The 25,320-nt window shown below is 45.0% G+C and overlaps 1 protein-coding gene across 2 annotated transcripts; it reads right to left on the bottom strand.

Moving 5' to 3' along the window:
• Window positions 1–660: 660 nt before the first annotated feature.
• Window positions 661–6,392, bottom strand: LOC123079362 (leucine-rich repeat receptor protein kinase MSP1). 2 transcript variants are annotated; one of them, XM_044502126.1, is made up of 4 exons: window positions 6,091–6,392; window positions 5,809–5,987; window positions 5,169–5,411; window positions 661–4,830 (listed from the first exon to the last, which is right to left on the bottom strand). In XM_044502126.1, exons 3-4 carry the CDS (start codon window positions 5,178–5,180, stop codon window positions 907–909), a joined length of 3,936 nt encoding a protein of 1,311 aa, XP_044358061.1. In that variant the 5' UTR covers window positions 5,181–5,411; window positions 5,809–5,987; window positions 6,091–6,392; the 3' UTR covers window positions 661–906. The 2 variants fall into 2 exon arrangements, with proteins under 2 accessions (XP_044358061.1, XP_044358062.1); XM_044502127.1 differs by lacking the exon at window positions 5,169–5,411 and having other exon boundaries at window positions 6,091–6,391.
• Between the last annotated feature and the right edge of the window lie 18,928 nt (window positions 6,393–25,320).

Here is a 25,320-nt window from a genome sequence, read left to right as displayed (position 1 = left end):
CAGCTGCAATCTTCCTCCTAAGGGCATCTATAACGCAGGCTCTTAGGATGAGCACTAGGGTCCCAGTCCTGGCCGTCTCGATCGATTCCTGGCCGATCCTGGGATTTCCACTTGCGTCGACGCCGCTTGTGTCATCGGGCGCTTAGTTCTTTTTTTCTCGCATGAGTTTGTTTGAGCTGAGCCGGGCGCTAGTGTAAGCGCTAAAAAATAGAGGAAATCTGGTACCATATGGTGTTCCTGATGTAAGTGGTAGACCATATGAGAGGTTCATACTTTTACATTAGTTCGTTTTCCTTTATGGTGTTCCTGATGGCCTGTCAAAGTATGAACCTCTTGCTGTCTGAAACTAATATAAGTGGTAAGAGTGCTCAACATTCAGCTGGTCTGGCAATACATGCTACTACTGCCAGTATGGTATGGCCCGAAAGTAAGAGTGAAGAGCAAGAGCATATTCTGGTGAACAGATAAGCATAACCGGTACCAGACTATGATGCACTACGATACAGAAAAGAAAAACTCAGTTAAAGCGGAAGCAGCAGCAAGCTGCAAGCCGGCGAGTAACGGGAGAGGATAAGAGCTCTAGATCTGGCAAAACAGAGACAAAAACATGAGCTTAGAACTACCAATTCTTTGAAATGCATAAACAAAAGAAAGGAGAAGTGAACTTTCAGCACAACCATCTTCAGAGCTTGTGAAACACCCATGCTGCCATGAGTGACTGACACACAGTACATGAATTAAGATACAACAGCATCTGTCCCAACTACAGCCTGAACATGAGCAGCACTGGTTTATCTCTTTTACAATCTCCAGCATTTGTCCCAACTACAGCTACAAGTCACCTACCATCAGCCTACATTATTACATCACATCATTGTCAAGAAGAACAGTGCTACGAGGCCAGCTCTATGTGCCGCCCCTGGACACCGTCACCACCAGAGGCCCGCACTCCATTGCCTGGGTCATCTTGAGGCCCTTCACCACCTCCACCATGCTTGGCCTCTTCCACGGCTCGTCGGCCGTGCAGTCCAGGGCGATGCCGAGCACGCGCACCATCTGCTCCCGCCACACGCCTGAGACTGGCAGGCAAGGATCAAACAGCTCATTCCTCCTTCCGCGAGCGATCACCCATCGTACCCAGCCGACAAGGTTCCCACCACCTTCCAAGTCCTCTTGCCCTGTAGGTGGCCGTCCTGTAAGCAGCTCCAGCATGACGACGCCAAAGCTGTACACGTCGCCTTTCGTGCTGGACTTCATTGTCTGGCCGTACTCTGGGGGGATGTATCCAAATGTACCGGCGATGTCGGTGCTGACATGAGTCTCGCACGCGCTGATTATCCTTGCGAGGCCAAAGTCAGAGACCCTCGGCTCGAAGTTCACGTCCAGCAGGATGTTGCTTGATTTCATGTCCCGGTGGATGATATGAGGCACAAATCCTTCATGAAGGAAAGCAAGTCCATGGGCAGAACCGAGGCAGATCTTGAGACGGTCTGGCCATCCAAGCGCTTCAACCGCATCTGCTCGGTTCCTCAGCCATATCTCAAGGCTCCCATTCTCCATGTACTCGTAGATCAGGAACCGTTCGTCGCCACAAACACAGTAACCAAGCAGGGGAACAAGGTTTGGATGCTTCACCTTTCCAATGGTCTCCATCTCAGCTAGGAATTCACGGTCACCCTGGAACTGATGGCCACCATGAAGCCTCTTGATCGCGACTCTCCGACCTTCAGGGAGTGCCGCCCTATAGACAGTGCCAAAGCCACCATCGCCTATGATGTGTTCTTTACTGAAATTCTTTGTGGCTTTCAGTATATCATCAATGGTGACCCGCAACAGTGAATGCTGAAAAGTTGCGAGATTGATACTCAGAGGTTCCCGTGACTTCCTTCCTAGGAGCTCATCAGTTGAGGTTGGCTCAACAGTAGCCTTGGCCTTACCAGCGGGCACAATAACCAATGAACTGTTCCTCGATAGTTTGTGTCTCAGATAAAACACCAGAAGTACTAACACAATGATGACAGCAAGTGAAAGGATACAAATGATCCCCAATCTTCGAACTCGATGAGATGGATGAGCCACCCTACGACCAGTGCCATTAGTGGAACAAACACCTCCTGCTGCACAATCTGATGAGCTGTACATGTCGATGTGGTTACCAGAGAAGTTGGCAAATGTGAGGCCAAATATATTGCAAATACCACAAGGGATGACACCATAGAAATCATTGCTTGAGAGGTCAAGATAGTTCAAAAAGCTGAGATCAGAGAGTGCTGATGGTAAGCTTCCAGTGAGGCTATTGTTGTGGATATCAAGAGAAGACAGTTGTGTGAAGTTCGAGATAGACTCGTCTAGGGTCCCTGAGAAATGGTTACTGCTTGAATTGAAGAACAGCAGTGAGCTTGAGGATTCTCCGTCCATGGGACAAAAGAATAAAATTTTCCCAGAGAGATTGTTGTTACTGACATCCAGGCGGTTCAGATATTTGTTGCACAGCAAAGACTGGGGTAGACTTCCGGTAAGTACATTACCGGACAAGTCTAGCATTGAAATTTTGGGAAGAACTTGGCCTATCTCAACAGGAATGGTGCCATTTAGGTGGTTGTTTGATAGAATAAGGCCTTGAAGTTGTACCAATGGTGCAGACCAAGGAAGCATTGGTCCAACTAATCCATTAGAAGACAGATTAATGCTTGTAAGATTCGTCAGCTCACCAAGCTCTGAGGGAATGGTGCCATTTAGCAAGTTGCCTTGCAGGTTTAGCACCATCAGCATAGAACACTTCTTTATTGCTGCCGGAATCTGACCAGTCAACCGGTTGTATGACAGATCAAGAAGGCCGTTATGCTGCACAAACTCCGAGTCAGGGTGAACCTCATTTTCAAACCCCACACAGATCTCAGCAGGAATAGCACCAGAGAGCTGGTTATAAGACAAAATCAAGCTATTGAGCAATGTCAAGTTAGATATGGCCCTCGGGATGTGCCCGGTCAGATTATTAGAGCTCAGGTCCAGTGTAGCAAGGTTTCGGCAGTTGAAGAGTTCTATTGGAATGTTCCCAGATAACCCATTGCCATGCAGAGACAGAATAGTCAGATTTCGTAGATAGCCGACAGACTGTGGTATGGGTCCTTCCAAATAGTTATTGTCAATCTGCAACCTCTGCAAGCTGGACAGCCTACCAATGCTATCTGGGATCTGGCCGGTAATCTGATTATTGCTGAGAGAGATCTGCAAAAGAGTTGATGACTCCCACAACCTGTCAGGCAGCATTCCTGTGAAATTGTTTAGGGACAATTCCAGACTAACTAAAGGCAGCTCAGCCAGGTACCCTGGTATCTCTCCATGAAGATGGTTACCTAGCAAGTTCAGCTCGGTGAGGTTTGTGCATCCTTTAAAAGTTTCCTCGATACTTCCAGTCAGATTGTTATCATGCAGTATGAGTGTTTGCAGGGAGTTGCCTTGACATATCTCAGCAGGGACAGAACCTGAGAGACGGTTGGTTTCTGCAGAGAAACTGAGCAGATGCTGCAATGGCAGCAATGGCAAAGGTCCACTGAACAAGTTTTGACCCACTGATATAGATCTTGCATTTGCCCAGTTCCTTATCCAATCTGGAATATTGCCTGATAGTGTGTTCCCTTCCACAGAAAAAGAGACAACAGTTTCCAGTTCTGCAAGTTCTTCAGGGATGGAGCCAGTGAAGGCATTAAATGACAGATTTATGAGAGTAATCTTCTTGCAGTTACTTAGTTCTCTCGGTATGCTCCCCCTGAGCCCTGCATTCTTCGCAATCAGCTGTGTCAGATTGCCAAGCAGACCGATTGATGTTGGGAGTTCAGCATCGAAGTGGTTCTCTGATATGTCAAATTCCTCCAGGCTTACAAGACCGCTGATTGACCAAGGGATGGTGCCTGTGAGCTTGCATTCAGGGAGCAGAAGTACTTGAAGCCGCTTCAGATTACCAATTTCTTCTGGAATGGTCGCGGTGAACGCATTTTGGCCCAAAATCAGCAGTCGAAGGTTTTCCAATTGACCAATCTCCCTAGGTATTGGCCCCACAAAATTGTTTGAGGACAGATCAAGTGACATAAGGTTCACCAATGAGCTTATTCCAGAAAATATTAATCCACTGAGGTTATTCTGGCTTAGATCAAGATGCAACAGCTGAGACAGATTACGAAAAGCTGCTGGTATCGATCCATTTAGGCTGTTCATGTGAAGGTCCAGGAACTCTAGGTTCTGCAGACTGCCCAACTCTGTAGGAATGCCACCGGAGATGGAATTCCCGGGTATGGACAGCTTGGTGAGATGCTGCAACTGACCAATTGCAGGGCTCAGTTGTCCATGTAACAAGTTGTTGTCAAGCACCATTTCTTTCAGCATCTTCAAGGTATATAATGAGGCAGGCAGGTTCCCAGTAAGCTGGTTATCATTCAGTTCTAGGTACTGAAGACGCTGCAAATTCCCCAGGGTGTCTGGAAGCTCACCGGTAAACCCACACCCACTTAAGTTCAGCAGAACAAGCGACTCGAATGCCCCAATGCATGAAGGAAACCGGACGTAGAGTGGCATGGAGGACAAGTCTATGGCCACAACGCTACGCCCCGAACAGGTTATACCTAACCAGCTGCAAGGGGGAGTTTCTGAATCAAACCAGCTGCGAAGGAAACCTTTTTCTTCAGCAATTGAGTGCCTCAGAGTGAACAAACTTTTTATATCACTTGATTCAGACATGACAGAGCTGGGGATGAAGATCACAAGAAGAATGAGAAGGCAGATGCTTCGAGATCCCATTGCTATTATGTTCTTTGGACTTGTGTAACGTTCAATCTGCATAAGAGATAAACATGTCAGCAGCTTTCAAAAGAACCACATAGGACATGGTATGTCAAAAGTTCGTCATCTTCACTATGTCGGTGTGGAAAAAATGATATGTTCTATGTGATGTGGCACAAAACGAAATTCATTTTTTCCTTTAGCTTATGAGGAAACAACAATCGAAGTATTAGTCAGGTTTTTATTTATCTGAACCAGACTGAATGTTTAAGGCTTCAACACAAATGGCTTGCTCATTATAGAACTTGGTAGATTTTAATCACACTTTGATGTAAACAAGCAATCAAAAGTTGTACAAGCATAGAGCTCAAGCAGGGATTTACACTGACTACCTTCTCAATCATATGGCGCCCTTTCTTTGCTGCTATAAGTTACAACAGAGATACAGCAGACGAAAAGCTCAACTCAATCACATGCAATACGCTCCCCTCAGAAATACACCCTGAACTCCAAAAGCTCTGCGGTGAGTACAGCTTTGCATGTAGAATAATTGTTCAAGAACTCCAAAAGCTATCGCCGAACGCTGTAATTAGGAAGACCCGTCACGGAGAAGCTGCAGTGATCTTCCTTCACCCCTGTGAAGTTGCGACCCCAGATTAGAGACCCCCGCCGCAGCAAACCACTTACTCGAGGCTTCGTTTGGTACAATGAGGAAAAAAGACCGAGGCCCAACGGGGATTTTGAGGAGGACAAGGAAAGATCTCCCCTGGTGGTCAATTCGCAACAAGAGGAGGAAAATCGAAGAACTGGCAGATGGATCCACAGTTCCACACAAAGTTGCAGACAATTCGCAAACAGAGTACTAACTGAAGGAAAAAAAATCCCGAATAAATCGGCAAACAAATTGGGCCTTCTACCACAACGATATTTGACAGCAACCGGTCTACCGAAACCATGCCGCTGTTGCGATTAATCCGAGATGACGAGAACAAACAAAGACCACGCGCGTGCAACGACATGGTAGGTTCGTACCGCGACGTTGCCAGATGTGGAGACGCGGGAGCAGGGGCGCGCCAGAGCGGCGCGAGCGCTGGCCGCCACCGCTGTGGAGCCGACGAGCCGCTTCAGCGCCCGTTTCTCCGTGCGCTGGAGCCGGAACCAAGGAGGCGGCCGGGCGGAGGGAGACGGGGCCGCGCCCGCGGTTCGCGCACCTGCATGGACGAGGGAGTGGCGTGAGCAGCGGGCGAGAGGGGGAGCGCGGCGGACGGGACCGGCCGCGGAGGGGAGGGGAGGACGATCGTCTCGCGCGCGCACCTCGCAATGCCGGCGGCGGCGGCGGCGGGCGCGGGTGGACGGCGGCGTGCTCCTGCGGGGGTCGTCGGGTTAGGTGGGGCGCGCACGAGATGGGCGTGCGCGCGCGGTGGGCGAGCGAGCGAGCGGCGGCAGGCAGCGGGTGGGACGGAGGAGAGAGCCGAGAGCGTACGTACTCGCGGACCGACTGGGGTTTGGGTTTTGTGGGGCGGGCGGAGGAGAGGAGGAGAGGGCGAGGCGGTTTGGGGTGGCAAAAAAGGTGGCCTGCGTGCTCTGTTCTGTTGCCTCTCTTGTGCTTGCTGCCTTCGCCGCCGTTAACCGATATGATGAGCAGCGGTCACGTTTCCTCTCCCATGGCCACCGAGTCGCCTACCCTTAAAAGTCACCACTGCTTGAGGGCGCGCTCTGCTGCCTTTGTTTTGTTTGCCAAGGAAAATGGCCTTTGCCATATGCACAACCCATGTGTTTGTTTCCATGGTGATAAGATGATAAGATCCTCTTGAGTTATAAAAATCAGTCGAATAGGGTGTAAATCTTCGTCTTCTTCGAAAGAGGATCCGAATCCTCGGGTTTACTAGCATGCGCGTTGTGCGATGTGCATGCTGTCGGCGTTGTAATCGTCCGAAGATCGCCCCGGAGAAAAAAGCGATCGTCTGAATATATGCGGGAGATATCAGTTATTGAAACGACAAAATGGAAAGTAAATGTGTCATAACGCAGCTGCATTGATGTTGTCTCTTCCTATTTGCACACGTTCGGCGCACGAGCGGGCGGATGGTGCTGTGTTCCTCCGGGTCCTGCTCTAGGAGTGTGTGTGGCGAGCAAGCGGCGACAAAGAGTTGGGGGGGGGGGGGGGGGGAGCATCCTATCTTGCAAAGAAATTTTCCGGTTGAATGAAATCTTACGGCCACAAACACATGACGGGGGCAACATTTTCGTATGAAATTCAATTTCGCCACTACTATTGCACTCAATGTCGTGCCTTAGCATCATACGTTGGTGGAATCGTCGAACAAGGTGTAAATCTTTGAGTTTTTTCAAAAGAAGATCTAAATCCTTGGACTTACAACTACGAGTTGGTAGTATAACATTACAATCATCCGAAGATCGCCTGGAGTAGAAACAAACATATGAATATATACAAGAGATATCTGTTCTCAAACGACAAACTGGAAGTAAATGCCTTGTAACACGGCTACATTGATGTTTTTTGCTTTCTGTACGCGTCCGGCACACGGATGGACGGATGGTGCCATGCTCCGGAGGGGCGCGCGTCCAGGATTGGGCGCGCAAGAGAAGGGCATGTGTAGCGAGCGGGCGGGAGCATCCTATTTTACAAACAAAAAAACTCGGTTGAACAAAATCTCACCACGAGAAACACATGTGGACGGCAAGATTTTCATAAAGAAATAAATTTGTCCAAAACTATTGCATTGGATGTCGTGCCTTAGCATCATACATGCATCGTTGGTAGAATCGTTGAACAAGGTGGAAAATCTTCGTTTTCTCTACTACTTAAAAAGAACATAAAATTCCTATTGCATCTCTCTTTCATCTAACCTTATATATGTCCCATTCTTTCCTTCTCCTCTTTGATTTTTTTCTTTCATCTCTGATTTTTCTCTCATCCATTCTCCCTAAAATAGAATCAATTGTCTCATGTTTTATTAACTTACCAAAAAAATACATTTTGTTTGGTGAGTAATTAAACTTTTACCAAATAAGTGCTTAACAATAAAATGGCAAGTAATCTCTACTACTTAAAAAGAACGTAAAGTTCTCATTTCACCTCTCTTTCGCCTAACCTTCCTTATATATGTCCCACTTTTTCCTTCTCCTCTTTGATTTTTTTTCTCTCATCTCTGATTTTTCTCCCATCCATTCTCCCTAAAATAGAATCAATTGTCTCATGTTTTATTAACTTACCCAAAAAAACACATTTTGTTTGGTGAGTAATTAAATTTTTACCAAATAAGTGCTTAACAATAAAATGGCAAGTAATCTCTACTACTTAAAAAGAACGTAAAGTTCTTATTTCACCTCTCTTTCGCCTAACCTTCCTTATATATGTCCCACTTTTTCCTTCTCCTCTTTGATTTTTTTCTCTCATCTCTGGTTTTTTTCCCATCCATTCTCCCTAAAATAGAATCAATTGTCTCATGTTTTATTAACTTACCAAAAAACACATTTTGTTTGGTAAGTAATTAAATTTTTACCAAATAAGTGCTTAACAATAAAATGGCAAGTAAATCTGGCGATTGCATACAAAAACTTGCTAAGACTTTAGCGCATCAATATAATAATAGACGCGCAGTCAAGAGCTAATCTGCCAGAATGTTTATATCCCCGTTGCAATGCACGGGCACTTGTCTAGTCTTCTAAAGAAGATCTAAATCCTTGGATTTACATCTACGACTTGCTAACATGTGTGTTGTGCATACTATTGGCAATATAATCATATTGCCTTTGGTTGCCAAAGAAAATGACCTTTGCCATATGCACAACCCATGTATTTTGTTTCTACAGTGCTAAGATCCTCTTGAATTACAAAATTCGTCAAATAGGGTGTAAATCCTCGTTTTCTTCAGAAGAAGATCCAAAATCATTAGGTTTACTAGCATGTGTGTTGTGCATACTATAGGCGGTGTAATCATCCAAAGATCACAAGGAGAAAAAAAACAATCAACTGAATATATGCAAGATATATCTTTTCTCAAAACGACAAATTGAAAATAAATGTCTCATAACACAGCTACATCGATGTTGTTTTCCCCTATTTGTACGCGTCCGGCACACAGGCAGACAGATGTTGTCATGCTCCTGCGGGGCACGGGTCCAAGAGAGTTGTGGCTAGTGAGCGGCGACAACGAGTGGGTGGAGCATCCTATTTTACAAAGAATTGTTTTTGCTTGAACAAAATCTTACTGACTACAAACACACGTCGAGGGCAAGACTTTCTTATGCAGATAAATTTGGTCAAAACTATTGTATTCAGTGTCTTGCCTTAGCATGTGTATTGTTTGGTAGAATCGTTGAACAAGGTGTAAATCTTTGTTTTCTTCAAAAGAAATCAAAATCTCGGGTTTACAGCTATGACTTGCTAGCATGTGTGTTGTGCATAACATTGGCATTTATAATTGTTTGAAGATCCCGTGGAGAAACCTATTCCTAAATGACAAATTGAAAGTAAATGTATCATGACACAACTACAGTGAGGTTTTTCCCTATTTGTACTTGTGCGGCGCACAGGTGGATGAATGGCGTCATGCTCCTGCGGGCCATGGATCCAACATAGTGTGTGGCGGGCGAGCGGCGGCAGCCAGTAGGAGGGGCATGCTATTTTACAAAGAAAATTCATGGTTGGACAAAATCTTACTGCCACAAACATACGTCGAGGGCAAAATTTACATATAAATTAAATTTGGCCAAACTTATTACATTTGGTGTCGTGCCTTAGCATCATACATGTATAGTTGGTAGAATGGCCGAAAATGTGTAAATCTTTGTTTTCTTTGAAAGGTTTTACATCTACGACTTGTAGCATGTATGTTGTGCATACCATTGGTGTTACAATCATCCGATCCTTTTGTTCCGGGGGGAATAGCTTCTCATCATATTGCCGTGAAAAAGATTCAACAAAAGACAGAAACAAATCCACTATTGGTTTTACGTCATCCGAAGATCATCTGCAGAAAAAGCAATCATCTAAATATATGCAAGAGATATCTATTCTCGAAACGACAAATTGAAAGTAAATGTAACACACCTGCATTGATGTTTTTTTCTTATTTGTACGTGTCCTCGCGTGAGCATGTGAATGGTGTCGTTCAAGAGAGGGCGTGCAAGAAAGGGGCATGTGTGGCGAACGAGCGACAACAATAGCGAGTGAGAGGAGCATCCTATTCTATAAAGAAATTTCCCGAGGGAAGAAAATCTTATAGCCACAAACACACTCAAGGGCAAGTGTTTTATTTAAACATAAAGTTGGCCAAAACTATTGCATTGGGCGTTGTGCCTTAGCATTGTTGGTAGAATCTTCGAATAAGGTGTAAAACTTCCTTTTCTTTTGAAGAAGATCTAAATCCTTGGATTTACAACTATGACTTGCTATCATGTGTTTGTGCATACTATTGGCATTACAAGCATATGAAGATCACTTTGAGAAAAAAAACTATATCTGAATATTAGCAAGATATGTCTATTCTTGAAATGAAAAATTGAAAGTTGAAAGGATCGATGCGGTCGACTAGAGAGGGTGAATAGGAGACTACAAATTTTAAGCTTAATTATCAATTTTAGGGATTTACGGATAAACTAAGTTCTCTAAATATGCAACTAGATGAACACAACTTATATGGCAAGCAAGCACAAGCCAAAGTAAGACAGGCAACAATATAATTAGCAATTCCACAAGCATATAATGCAAAGTACTTTGGCACCACTCCAACGGATGAGCCTCAAATCATCCGGGGTTGGTCTTGAAGGCGACCATCACACCTTTCCATACATCTTCAGAGCACACCACAAGAAATGAAGCTTTCGAAGGAAGACTAACCACCTAGGAGCCCAAGCTCCAAGAGAAACAAGTCGTTGGTGAAGAAATCTTGCGAAAAATACGAATTGTTTTGGTCAAAGTGTAGATCGGGCCTTTTGCTCCCTCAATTCCTAAAGTATCAACAAGTGTGGGTGGAGGCACCGAGAGGAATGAGTAAAATAAGGAGTTTGAAAATGGTGGCTGATCCTAGGCAAAAGGATTAGGGTTTGAGATAGAAGAAGGCCTCTTTATGTAGTGCTCTCCAAGTGGTGATCGTTTCCAGCCGTTGGAGCCCATGCGCACGTTTCAAGTTAGCCTCGTGCGCCCGAGATGTCCAGAGACCGAAACACCACCCCGTGGGCACAGGGTCCAGGATCGCACGGGGTGTCCAGAAGGTTGTGCACTCCACATGCGCATGGGAGTCAAGGACCCCGAGCACGCAAGGTGTCTAAAGAACTAACCATCAGCCTGTGCGGACATGACCCTGCGCACGGGGGTGACCCGTGACTTTGGGCACACACCCCTTAGGCCCACGAGAGAGCGTGAAGTGGATGGATGTGAGGCATTTTCTTGGTGACAGTCTTAGGAGGGCTATAGTATAAGTTTAGTGTGTTCCCACACCGTCGATCTTCCAACTTAAGCCCTATTAATAGTGCGGTGATCCTACGACTCAAATCAAACAAAAATAAAACCTTCAAGTCGCCGCAAACCACACCTTTGATCTTTTTGAAGTGGGGAGTCAACCATCTCCATCGTAAATATCCATGGAAGCAATGACCTGAGATAAATGTTAGCGGCCATCATTAGTTCCACTAACCACATTGTCATCACTAAAATACCATAAAGTGATAAATGCGCTTTTAAAAGTAAATGTCTCATAACACAAGTACACTGATGTTGTTTCTTCCTATTTCTATGCGACAGCGCGCAGGCAGGGCAGATGGTGTCGTGCTTCTGTTGGACACGGGTCCAAGAGAGGGATGTGTGTGGTGATGTAGCGGTGGCGACGAGTAGGAGGAGCATCCTATTTAACAAAAAAAATTCCCGGTTGAATAAAATCTTACGGCCACAAACACACGCCTAGGGCAAGATTTACATATAAAATTAAATCTGGCCAAAACTATTTCATTTGGGTGTTGTGCTTTAGCATCATAAATGTATTGTTGGTAGAGTCGTCGAACAAGGTGTAACTCTTCGTTTATTCTTTAAATGGAGATCTAAATCCTTGGATTTATAACTATGACTTGTTAGCATACGTTTGTGCATATTATTGGCCTTACAATCATCCAAATATCGCCCCCCCCCCCAAAAAAATCCTAACAACAAATGGAAAGTAAATGTCTCGTGACACAACTACACGGACGTCCTTTCCCTATTTGTATGTGTCCTTCATAGGATGTGGTGAAGAACCATCTTTAAAAAAAATCCGACTTGAACAAAAGCTTAACACTAAAACACATGTCGAGGGCAAGGTTTTCATATAAAAATGAAATTCAGTCAAAACTATTGCATTTCATGTCATGCCTTAACATCGTACTAGTAGTTATGGAATGTCAAAATTCAGCTGATTTTATTGTTTTCTACACGCACACAATTTCCCTGATGCGTGAGTGCGAGATGGAAGAGAGAGGGAGTGGCCAACGTCGAATGCGATGTCGACGAACATGGTAATGACCAAATCAGGCGCCGGTGCGGGTTGAGGTGCGAGTGAGAGGGAGGGGCGGAGACTAAGTAATTTTTCAGTAGCATAGGTTATATTTCACGTAGTCCCTCTTTTGGTTAATTGTCTGCTTGTGTTCTTCATAGTTAAACTTTGACCTCAATTTTCCAATTTCTTTGCTTGTAGTTACAAAAATCACAGCAGTAAAAAAGTGTATCTAAATCTGCGTTATTTGTTTCACATAATGCACATATCGCTGATAGAATCGTTAAACATGATGCCACTTTTTCAAAACATCTAGGGAATTACATAATATTGTCCTTACAACCATTCAAGGATCTTCGTTTTGTGTAATACATCCAAGGATTTGCAACTACTATGACTTACTAGTATGTGTGTGTGCACACTATTGACATTACACTCATCTAACGATCTTCCGGAGAAACAAAACAATCATCCAAAACAAGAGGTATTTATTCTCAGACGTTAAATGAAAAGTAAGTGCCTCATGACACATCCACATTGATGTATTTTTCCTATTTGCACGCGAGTGGCACTTCCGCACGATTAAACCATCCTATTTCACTCGTCAAGGGCAAGATTTCCAGATGAAAACGGAATCTGGCCAAAACTATTGCATTTGTTGCCGTGCTTTAGAATCATACTAGTTGCTTGTTACCCAATGTTAAAAATGCCGATAATTCCACCGATTTCTAAAGCACACAACGTCGTTGCCAAATCTCATGCATTCCGGATAAAGTCACAACCCTCCTTTAACCATGACAAATATAGTTTGAAACGGGAAGAGTAGTTCGCTAGGATCGTATGAATAATCATTTTGTAATTAAAGATGACCTAGTTAAGTGTTGGAAGACATGCGTATTACTACTTTTTTTAAACACAACCACATACGTATTACTAACAACATGCGTGTTCACCTCTCTCCTTCATCCACATTTTTATAACAAATCTAGATAGAAAATTGGTGTGACTATAAATAATGCCGGAGTAGTACAAATCTGTTTTACTTTCCAGAAAACGAACCTGGAGCATCTGCAAAAAAAAAACGAACCTGGAGGCACGGGCATGAAAGATACGTACGGGTAGACACGTAACCCTGCCACACCCGGTGCACGTTCACGGTCGAACCACAAGTCAACTCCAAGTCCGGACGTTCACGAGCAACGAGCAAGCTCACGGGCACCGGGCGTAGCATGCAAATGCAAGGCGAAGCGGGCACGCCGCAGCTAGGCTCGTACTACTACGTACGTAGCCATCGCCCCATCGCCATCAAACCTCTCCCACACTCCTCTGAGAGTCCGTGCGGCAAGGCCCGTGGAACCAGCGGCGATCGCGACAGGTCCATGATCCGTCGTACGTACGTACTGCATGAGTTCCGTGTGAGTTTGGGTTGATCCTCCGCCCATGATCCGTCCGTCGCCCGTTCCAGCGGACGGACGGGATCGTGTACCGTCGCCGTACCTCTACTGGCCAGGTCGGGTCAGGTCAGGTCAGGCCCGGACTTCCGGCCGGTCGGTCTCGTCGCCGCGACGAGGAGGGAGAGGGATGGAGAGCAAGGAGGAGTAGGGATAGGGGCGTGCATGCTATCGCGGTCCAGATGAAGGGAGAGTATGGGCATCAGGATTGGTCCACATGTCAGTGCGTGCGTACGTTAGCGCGCAGCGCAGTGGCTGATCTGATGGATCACCTCTCCCGCATCTCATGATAGCGCGGATGACACATGCAAATCATACGGGGTGAAGAACGCGACCGCCTTTTCCTTTTGCTATCCTTTTCACTCTCCTTTTGAACGGAGCCAAAGCCACCTTTTGTTTCTTTTGACCCTGCGACGGATCACTGGGTCTGGGTACGTACCTCTCCTGCGCCATGATTGTTCGCTGAGTAGGTTTGTTCGGTTCTTCATCCCCTCTCTCCGACGACAATGATGATTAATTAAGAGGGCCGACGTGACATTCTCACATTACTTGCTATGATACGGCTACCGTTGCATATCGACTGCGAGCGTTGCGGTCTTCTGGATGTTGGAATGAACGCTGGTGCTATGCATCGGCCTAGAGATAATGGCGAGTGCGACGGAACCCCACGGTACATGCGTACTTCATACCATTGGACTTGGACATGTGGACTGTTCACCATCGACTTTCCGTGCCCGTCCTTCCTTTACGCAGCGGCAGCGGGCAGACAGGTGACTGTACTGTACAGACTACAGACCCGTAGCCAGCCGTAGGCGGATGCTTGGGCCGGTGAGAAAAAGACAACGACTGGGCTAGGCTAGGCTGCTCCAGCTCGGTCATTATTCATTCATAACCCATGTTATACCGATACTAATACCACTGCAAGTCTCGTACTTTTATTTGTCTTTCAAAACACGGCGTACTATATATCGTTAAAAAACAGCGTGCTGCATATGAGCAGCAGCGAGCCATGCTTGGCTCTGCTAGACTGCTATGCATGGATCGCCGGAGCAGCAGGCACTGTGGGCTACTGGACGAGAGAGAGGCAGCAGCGGATTTTTTTACCTTTGCTCGTGGGGTCTGAAAAGGCTGCGGCGTGCAGCGCAGGCTTGCAGTTGCCCGAGATGCGATGCTGGGTCGGAAAGAGAAGAAAAGAAAAAGGAGAGATGGAAAGACTCTCCACGGACTTGCGGGATGATAACTGCAACGGGGATCACGGGAAAGGGGCCGGGCCAGGCGAGGCGAGGCCGTGGCGTGGAATCGTGGATGGAATCGAATCTGGTGCGGTGTCGCTCTGCCCAGTGCCCATGCCTGGTGTCAGCGGCTCGGCGCAGCTGCCTCCGGCGCTGGGGGAGGGACAGAGAGATAGTTGGGGAGGGGGAACGGGGGCCGGCGCATCGCCTTCTGTTATAAACCCGTGGGCGGGTCACGGGCTCGCGGTGCCGCACGGTCACGTTTTGCCCAGAAGAGGGTTTTCTCAAAAATAAAAATAAAAAAAACCCTAGTAACATCGATGTGGCTTACATACACGAGCATACACTCACTTTTAGAAACACACGCATGCATACTCTACACCTATGAGCATCCTCGAGAGACTGAGACGGCACGTCATCTTGAGATTGACGAAGTCGCCACAGACGCCTTCGTAGTCGATGTGAACGTCTCTTCCCACTGAAACGCACATGGCCGAAAGGGCAAGAGTAAATCCAGGAAAATGCGAGCATCAATGTCAAGTCTGGACTTGAACTGTGGTGGGCAGGGGATAGCAGTGTCTTCCTAGCCATCCAACCACAGGTTGGTTCGCGATAGAAAACGAAATTCACATGCGTATATTTGCAACTTTGCATGTGTATGTAAAGACTTTATTCCTTACAAAAAAAAAGAAACTTGATTCCTCCTGCTGGTTGGAGCTTCACATCCATAATTCGCAAAAATAAAATAAAAAAATCATCACATTCATCCACCCAGTTACATGAACTAAAATCACTTCCCGCGTGAAGTGGTCCGTTTGAAACTGACAGTTTAAGTTTGAACGGAAAATGAAAATACTTGCACGACGGTTTAATGCAATAAAATTCGATAAAGGGTGTAAATACCTAATCATTCATCGACAAAAAAAATCATTTTCCAGCTAGGCTTAGAAGAGCCTGATATGAAAATACCAAGTTTAAATCTAGTACAACCCGAAAAACGTAACCGGTAGCTTTTTATAAATTTTATTTGTTTCTGGAATTGCAATGCATTATTAATCAGCCCGACCCTAGCAAAAGCAGTCTATGGTTTCTCCTCTCCTCTACATGTAGATCACCTGCCTCCTCCCCCAACTCCGCTGGTGAGTATGTGTGGGGAGGCCATAATCTACGGGGAAGCGGTAGTTTATTGGTCTTGGGACATTAGGTAGTTCTTCGCTTTCAGCCCTTCTGAACTCCGATGATAGTGGCAACAATGTTCAATAATGGTTTCTTCCGTCTCTCTACCACATTGGTGGTTTCAATAATGGTTTCTTCTGTTTCTTTACCACACTGGCGGTATGTGCGCCAAAGGATCCAACAATGGGGGCGGATGATCAGGCATGTCTTCGTTTTCCACAACTTTGGCCCTTTCAACGGTGGCGGCGGTGGTGTTTAGTGTTTTGGGACATGCATAATAAACTTAATAAGCATGTTGATTGGAGTAATTACTAGAGGTGGTAAAATGACTCAGGAACCGCTGTATCCTGAGGGTTACCCTAAAATAATTAAACAAGATTCTCAGAGATTTAATGATAGTGCAACTAGTTCACCTATGAAGAAAAGGAAAAAAGAATAGGAATAAAACTTTGAATGCTTTTAGTGAACTTGTGGTAGAAAAACTTGTTGAGAATCATAATGATGTTTCTAATTCTGATGCTGAGACACAATCTGGTAATGAGCATGAGCCTAATGATGATGATGTTATTGATAATAATAATGATTATGGCTCTCCACCCAATGATAATAATAAACCTGATAATGAGGTAGAGATAGAACCAGAAGTTGAGCTTGATGACCCACCTCCTAAAAATAAGAAATCTGATAATAGAGATTTTGTTGCTAGGAAGCATTGTAAAGAAAGAGAACCATGGGTTCGAGAACCCATGCCTTTTCCTAGTAAAGCTTTAAAGTCAAAGGATGAAGATTCTTTTAGTCGCTTTGTTAAATTGCTTAGACCTTTATTTCTTCAAGTACATTTGACTAATATTATGAAAATGCCTCCATATGGTAAATACATGAAAAATATTGTTACTAATAAAAGAAATATTCCCGAGACTGAAATTTCTACCATGCTTGCAAATTATTCTTTCAAATGAAAAATACCTGAAAAGCTTGGAGATCCAGGGATACCTACTATACCATGCTCTATTAAGACTAATTATGTTAAAACCACTTTATGTGATTTAGGAACTGGTGTGTGTTCTGCCCTTTTCTCTTTATAAAAGACTTAACTTGAATAGGTTGATACCAAGTGGAATTTCTTTGCAAATGGCTGACAAATCTACAACTATTCATGTTGGTGTTTGTGAGGATGTTCTGGTTATGGTTGCTAATGTTATGATCTTAACAGACCTTGTTATTCTTCATATGCCAGAGGACGACAATAAGTCGGTTATCCTTGGAAGACCTTTTCTTAACACTGCAGGGGGCGTTAGTGATTGAAATAAAAGCAAGGTCACTTTCCATGTTAATGTCAATGAGCATACAGTTTATTTTTCGAGGAAGCTAAAAAAAGTAAACAGTCTCAATTCTATCGAAAAATTATGACTATCACTATTGGAGACTTTGAATTTCGTCTTCCGATTCCCGAAAAGAAATATCAAACCATTATGATTGGAACCATGCCTATCCAAGTTGAGTAACTTAGTGCTATACAAAAATTCTTTGATTTTATGTCACTTGGAAATAGTCTTTTAATAAGACTTGATTAACCTTATTAATGGAGTGTTTTTTAGAAGCACATGATCGATGAATTCCGTAAGCACAACTTTCTATAACTTCACTTTATTCTCTCTTGTTATTAGCTTTAATAAATTTTAAATAATCTAGAATACCATGGTTAGCATGTTCTTTGAGTTTTCTATGCAATAAAAATGACCCAAAAATAAAAGTGCTCAAAATGTCTAGAAAATTGGTATGATTTTTTTTCTGGAATAAATAAGAATTTTTGGCGCTGAACACACCTGAGGGGGGTGCACTAGTTGGCCACAAGCCAGCATGGCGCACCCACCCCCAGGGCGTGCCCACGTGGCTTGTGGGGCCCACAGGCACCCACTGACTTGGTGCCCGTGCCCGCAGCCTTCTTCCACCTCCAGTAAAATTCATTCATGCTTCCTAGCTCGTGTACTTGCTCATTTGCGAACAACTTTCGATCTCTTTGCTCGAAGCTCCGTTTTCAAAATTGTTCGGACGAACTGCTCCTTGGTATGTGACTCCACCATTGGTCCAATAAGTTTTTGTTCTAGTGGTCTCTTCTTTGCTTATTTTACTACTGTTGGTGACCATGAAAATGAGCTTCCGTGTTTGATTTACTTGGTTCTAAGTAGTTTTCATGCATGGTTTATCCACTAGACACTTGTGGTTGTAGTTGCTATCAATTTTATTGAATTTTGTTCACTTTTTATGAGTTGTCTAAAAATTTCAGAAAAATGGAAATTCTTAGAAGGATGTTCACGAGGGGCTCTTCAAGCCGAAGTTCTGAGGGAACTACGCGGGAAGCATCAAGGTGAAATCTTGATACGTCTCCGTTGTATCTATATTTTTTGATTATTTCATGCCAATATTATACAACTTCCACATATTTTTGGCAACATTTTATATGATTTATTGGACTAACCTATTGATCCAGTGCCAAGTGCTAGTTCCTATTTTTTGCATGTTTTTTGTTTCGCAGAATATCCATATCAAAAGAAGTCCAAACGCGATAAAAAATTACGGAGAATTATTTTGGAATATATGTGATTTTTGGGACTTGGAATCAATGCAAACGGAGGCCCACAGTGGGCAAAATAAACCAGGGCGCGCCCGAGGCCACTGTCGCGTGGTGGTGGGTTGTGCTCACCTCGTACTTCGGTTGGAGCTCTACTTCGGGTGCAAGGAAGCTTATATCCGAAAAAAAATCGTGTTAAAATCTCAACGCAATCGGAGTTACGGATCTTCGGGAATATAAAAAACGGTTTTCGGCCAGATCTGGGGAACGCGAAACAGAAGAGAACAGAGAGGGAGATCCAATCTCGGAGGGGCTTCCGTCCCTCCGCCGCCATGGAGGCCATGGACCAGAGGGGGAACTCTCCTCCCATCTAGCGGAAGGCCAAGGAAGAAGAAGAAGGAGGGGGACTCTCTCCCCTCTCTCCCTATGGCGTCGGAGTGCCGCCGGGGCAAGGATCTTGACGGCGATCTACATCAACAATCTTGCTACCGTCATCACCAACTCTCTCTTCCTCTCTATGCAGTGGTGTAACCTTCCTTCTCCCCACTATAATCTCTACTTAAACATGGTGCTCAACACTATATATTATTTTGCAATGATATGTGGTTACCCTATGATCTTTTTGTAGATCCGTTTTGTCCTATGGGTTAATCATGATCTTGGTTGGTATGATTGTATATTTTATTTATGGTGCTGTCCTATGGTGCCCTCCGTGTCCCGCAACCGGAGGGATCCCCGCTGTAGGGTGTTGCAATATGTTCATGATTCGCTTATGGTGGGTGGTGTGAGTGACAGAAGCACATACCCGAGTAAGTGGGTTGTTGCATATGGGAGTAAAGAGGACTTGATACTGAATGTTATGGTTGGATTTCACGACCTTAATGATCTTTAGTAGTTGCGGATGCTTGCTAGGGGTCCAATCATAAGTGCATATGATCCAAGTAGAGAAAGTATGTTAGCTCATGCCTCTCCCTCATATAAAATTTCAAGAATGATTACCGGTCTAGTTATCGATTGCCTAGGAACAAATGACTTTCTTGTTGACAAAAGATATCTACTTTTATTGCCTTGCAATTTATTAGTAATTTTATTCTCGTAAAGTACTCGTAGTTTTATTCCTACCAAATAGTTTCATACTTGTTCTAGGTAAAGCAAATGTCAAGTGTGCGTAGAGTTGTATCAGTGGTCGATAGAACTTGAGGGAATATTTGTTCTACCTTTAGCTCCTCGTTGGGTTCGACACTCTTATATATCAAAAAAGGCTACAAATGATCCCCTATACTTGTGGGTTATCAAATCTTCCTCGCAATGTCGAGGTGAGGCTATGTTAGTGACCATGCGATACCTTCATGGTTGGAGCTGGCTTTCCACATGATTTCGAGCAACTTGTGGAGAACGCGGGCTTGACTGCCTTAATGGCAGATAACTGTGACCAATACTAGCTCGTCACAAATACCCTCGTGCAAAATTACAGATTTTCATCTAGACAACATGAGCCTAGTGTTTCATTTCATCTTTATGATCAAACCTTTGAGATATCTTTAAATGATTTATATAATGTTTCCTTGATACCTGCTGAGGGTAGTGTGGTAGAACCTCGACCCGGTGAGTTTGAAGAACTTTTAGATAGTGTAATTATGGGAGAAACTAGAGGAGTTTCTCATGCTAGAGCAGCTAGCATGCATTTTCTTGCTGCACATTACTTTGCTTTATTCATAGGGAAGTGCTTGACTACTAGGCAGGAGGGCAGTACAATCAGTGCCCTTGGCCTCATTATTCTGCATTGTGCACTCTTTGGTAATAAGAGCCACAGTTTGGGAGATATCATTTCACGTGGTTTACATTTGAACAAGTCTAAGGGCTTTGAACAAGTCTAAGGGCGCTATATATGGTGGTATTTATGCTACTCGTCTTGCTAGACATTATAATGTTTCCATTAGACAAAGCGAGTATCATTTGCTGCTTGAGAGATACTTAGATTATGAGTCCATGAGATTGCATGATTTTATTGACAAAACTATTCCCCCTCACTACTATCGGTACAACTTGGTACTCAGCTAGGGTACTCATAATGTTATTATGTTGTCTACTCTTGCTTTGTATGATTTTGATGCCAGAGGGAGATATATTATCATGCCAGAGGACATCATCAACTATGAGAACGCACTAGTCGCCATGGAGAAGGAGGAGGTTCACCCTTGGCCTGCTCAGGCACCTCAGCTGACCGAGTTCGTGCCTAGACCTCAGGGGTTCTATCAGTGGCATCAGCCAAGTTAGGCCAAAAGCCTAAACTTGGGGGAGTACGTATTCTCAGTTACATTTCATTCATGATAACACACATTCATTACATTTGTCGATGTTCATTGTTTTCTTTGTATATCAATATTCACTTTTATTTGTTTCTTTTGTGTGTTTGGTAAAACTTTCAAAAATCCAAAAATATTTATCGCTTCTTTTTTATTTTATTTTCTTAGTTGCTAGTTCATTTTATTAAAAGAAAACCCAAAAAGATTTCTCGATTCTTCTTTTGTCATTTGTTTGGAGTTCTTCACTATAAATAGTTTTCTTGCTTTTCATTTTTCTTTGTTTCTTTTGCTTTCTTCAGAAAAACTAAAAACTTCAAAAACATTTCAGTGTGTTTCTATGAATTTCTTTTCTTGAGTTGTCGTAAGGAGAAAGCATTAAAAAGAATTCTAGTGGCTCTTATGTGCTTTGTTTTTTATCTAATGAAAGACCTAATATTCTGCTGTCTTCTCCTGTGTATGTAGTGTTTGCATATTTCAGCTTACTCCACGACACACTTGCACTATGTTATATTTCCACATCATTCAATCTTCCAAGTGAAAAGCAATAATGGCGATAATGTGATGAAGTGATCATGGTGAAGAAAAGTTGTTATGAACTCTACTTTTTTTGTTTTTTAAATATGTTTACTTTAATAGCCGTGATTCAACTTATTATGAGTAAACATGTGTATGATGATGATTAGAGTTCGTAGTTGCTCATGCCATGCTTAAGTAGTTAGGAGTGGATAATATGTTATCTTGCATGTCAACATGCAGTAAAATGATTATAATGCAGTATGTCAAGATGGTATCCTCCACTGAAGAAATCGAGTGGCTTGACTTGGCTCATGTTCACGCATGTAATTGATTCAAACCAAATATTGCCTCTATGATATTTATGTTCAGAGTGTTTATATCCTCATGATGCTCATGTTTAATGTTACTTATTCAAAATGCATGATTATGATCGTTGCCGCTCTCTAGTTGGTCGCTTCCTAGTGTTTTGCTAGACTTCGTCTGTACTAAGAGAAAATGATGTGTGTGCATTCAAAATCCTGAAACAAAAATTATTCCATAAGGCTCCACCATATCTACCATTATATGGTATTACCCTCCCGTTCCAAGTAAATTGGCATGTGCCATCTTTAAATCTTTAAATGAACATCTATTTTGTGTGCCCGTATGTCGCGGGAAACCACAACCACCTATGGGACCAAGAGCCCCTTTCTAGTTCGGGGGGGGGGGGATGGCACATTGCACAAAGAGCAGAGGATCGTGGAACAACACGACAGAGATCACACGGGCATTTTTTACCCAGGTTCGGGCCGCCGCGAGGCATAAAACCCTACTCCTGCTTTGGTGGATTGATGGTGGAAAAATGATGGTGAGCGCAACATGCTTGCCCACCAGGGTTGCTTCAGGGCGAAAATGGCTGCGCGCGTATGAGTGTGTGAAGGGGTGGATTAGCCAACCCTTTCTACGGTTGCCTTGGGCCTCCTTTTATAGATAAAGGTGTCACCACAGTGGCAAATCAGTCATTATGCACTGATTAGATAGCAAACAGTGCTATCATACATAACTCTGCAGGCCGACAGAGCGCATTAAATGCACCGCTCAACGTCACATCGTAGCTTGCCCGGCAGGCCTTGCCGGGCTGTTTGCCAGCTTCGCGCCTGCTCGCTCGACACATCGCAGGACGGGTGTCGCCCGGAGGTATTTTCTGCAGGAAGTGGCTGCCATGTGGTGAATAGTAGCCACCTAGTCACTTTGGAGCTTGACACTGCATCGATCGACGATGTGCGTCGTGATGAGGTGGTGCGGTGAGGTGGTTTTGCCTCTGCAAGCCCCGGCAGGCCTGCCAGGACGAGCCGAAGGCTTGCTTCCGGGGGTAACTCCATCCTCCCCAGGCTCGCCTACCAGGAAAGGGAGGTTTTTCCCTTGGCAATATCTTGCTCTTCTGGCTAGTCTTGGTCTTCTTGTGCAGCACGTTGGTCTTTTGAAGAGCTGGTCCCTTGCGCTCCAATCTGACCATGGGCCTAGCCCGAACGCGCTGCCGGGCGTCGTCGGGGTAGGCCCTAATAAGTGCACAGGCAGGGGCGTGGAAGCAGCTGGCCCCTTGAGATCTTCTTTGCTTCTTCATTAACTTGCGCCCGGGCCAGTTTCTGGTTTTCCCGCATGTCGTATAAAGCCAATCGTGGTGGGGCTGCTCTCATAATGGCCCGTGAATGACTTTAACGCACGGGGGAGAAACCGCCAATTCACTCTTCCCACCATGCCCTTATCCTTAGCCACGTATGGTGCATGCATCGCGCGGGGTAGGTAACGGAGGCACGTGGTGCGGGAGAGCTTCAAGGAAGGGCCCCAGCCTTCTTGAATGGTGGAGGAGGGCGGCGGTTACCTGTTGAGGGATCAGCTCTCTCTCCCCCGCCCCGTCTATAAAAGGAGGGGTGGGGGAGGAGCGGAGGCATCCATCCTCGCATCCCATCTCCTCCATCCTCTGCTTCCTGCTGGTTATGCTGAAGAGAAGGGCCTGGGGCTAGCCCCCGGGCGGTAGCTTGAGGTTGGCGACGCTGAATGCTCGCGTTAATGCTTGGGGAGTGAGTCTGGTCCAAGGCCGGAGAAGACGCGACGGACGAGTCGTCCGTGGTGTGGGAGGTATCAAGCTTCCCCATTGTGGGGAAATGCTTGTCTCCTCTCCCACGGTCGGTCGTCCGTTAGGTAATGTGGCATCTCGCCTTGAGCTATTGCCGTTTGTTAGCTCGGCGACCAGGTTCTTGGTGCCCTCGTCGTCCGTTCGGGATGCAGGGCTGGGGATTGTTGGTAATACCAGTACTACCCCTTCCGACGGATCCGGGGATGATGTTGAGGGGAGGCACATCTTCCTGCCTGTCAAGGTGGGGAGCGGCGCGCCCCAAGCCCCCTGGCCGTTGCGGTGTCTCGCTGTCTCCTCGGAGGAGGTGCCGGACTGAGAGGTCAGCATCCTCCTGGAGTGGTGTTGATGAAGATGAAGCTAGGGAAGACGGGGAAGGCGGGAGGTAGGCCGTCAGGTCAGAGCACGACGGCACTGACGCGTTCGTCTCGTACCGGTGACCTGCTGCCTCGCCTTTCCGTTCTTCCCCTCCCCTCCCCGGCACCATCATCACCGGCCTCCTGGTCACCGGGGAGGGGGCTGCTCTCTTTGTGCCTTCGCCTCCTCCAGCAGTCTTCCAGCTGAGATCCAACGGTCTTCCCTGCCGGTGCTTGATGTCGCTTGAAGCTACGTCGGTATTTCCCCAAAGAGGAAGGGATGATGCAGCACAGCGGCGGTAAGTATTTCCCTCAGATATGAAACCAAGGTTATCGAACCAGTAGGAGAACCAAGCAAACACAACGTAAACAGCCCTTGCACACAAATAACAACACCTCTCAACCCGACGTGTTAAAGGGGTTGTCAATCCCTTTCGGGCTACGACGCCAGAAATGGTGCACGGACGGGAGAAAGTTGTAATAGATTGAAATAATAGATCGCAAATAAAATAAAGTGCAGCAAGGTATTTTTGTATTTTTGGTTTAATAGATCTGAATAAAAGGAGCAAATAAAATAGATCGCAAAGCAAATATATGAGAAAGAAGACCCGGGGGCCGTAGGTTTCACTAGTGGCTTCTCTCGAGAAAAATAGCAAATGGTGGGTAGACAAATTACTGTTGGGCAATTGATAGAACTTCAAATAATTATGACGATATCCAGACAATGATCATTACATAGGCATCACGTCCAAGATTAGTTGACCGACTCCTGCCTGCATCTACTACTCTTACTCCATACGTTGACCGCTATCCAGCATGCATCTAGTGTATTAAGTTCATGGAAAAATGGAGTAATGCAATAAGAACGATGACATGATGTAGACAAGATCCGTTTATCTATGGCGGTAGATATAGATCCCATCTTTTTATCCTTAGTAGCAACGATACATACGTGTCAGTTCCCTTTCTGTCACTGGGATCAAGCATCGTAAGATCGAACCCACTATCGGGCACCTCTTCCCACTGCAAGATAAATAGATCGAGTTGGCCAAACAAAACCCAAATATCGGAGAAGAAATACGAGGCTATAAGAGATCATCCATATAAGAGATCAAAGAAACTCAAATAACTTTCATGGATATAAAAAGATATAACTGATCATAAACTCGAAGTTCATCAGATCCCAACAAACACACTGCAAAAGAGTCACATCATATGGATCTCCAAGAGACCATTGTATTGAGAATTCAGCGAGAGAGAGAAAGCCATCTAGCTACTAACTACGGACCCAAAGGTCTACAAAGAACTACTCACGCATCATCGGAGAGGCAC

The sequence above is a fragment of the Triticum aestivum genome, chromosome 3D (genome assembly GCF_018294505.1).
Source record: "Triticum aestivum cultivar Chinese Spring chromosome 3D, IWGSC CS RefSeq v2.1, whole genome shotgun sequence".
Lineage (NCBI taxonomy): Eukaryota > Viridiplantae > Streptophyta > Magnoliopsida > Poales > Poaceae > Triticum > Triticum aestivum.
This window is presented reverse-complemented; position numbering and strand designations above follow the sequence as displayed.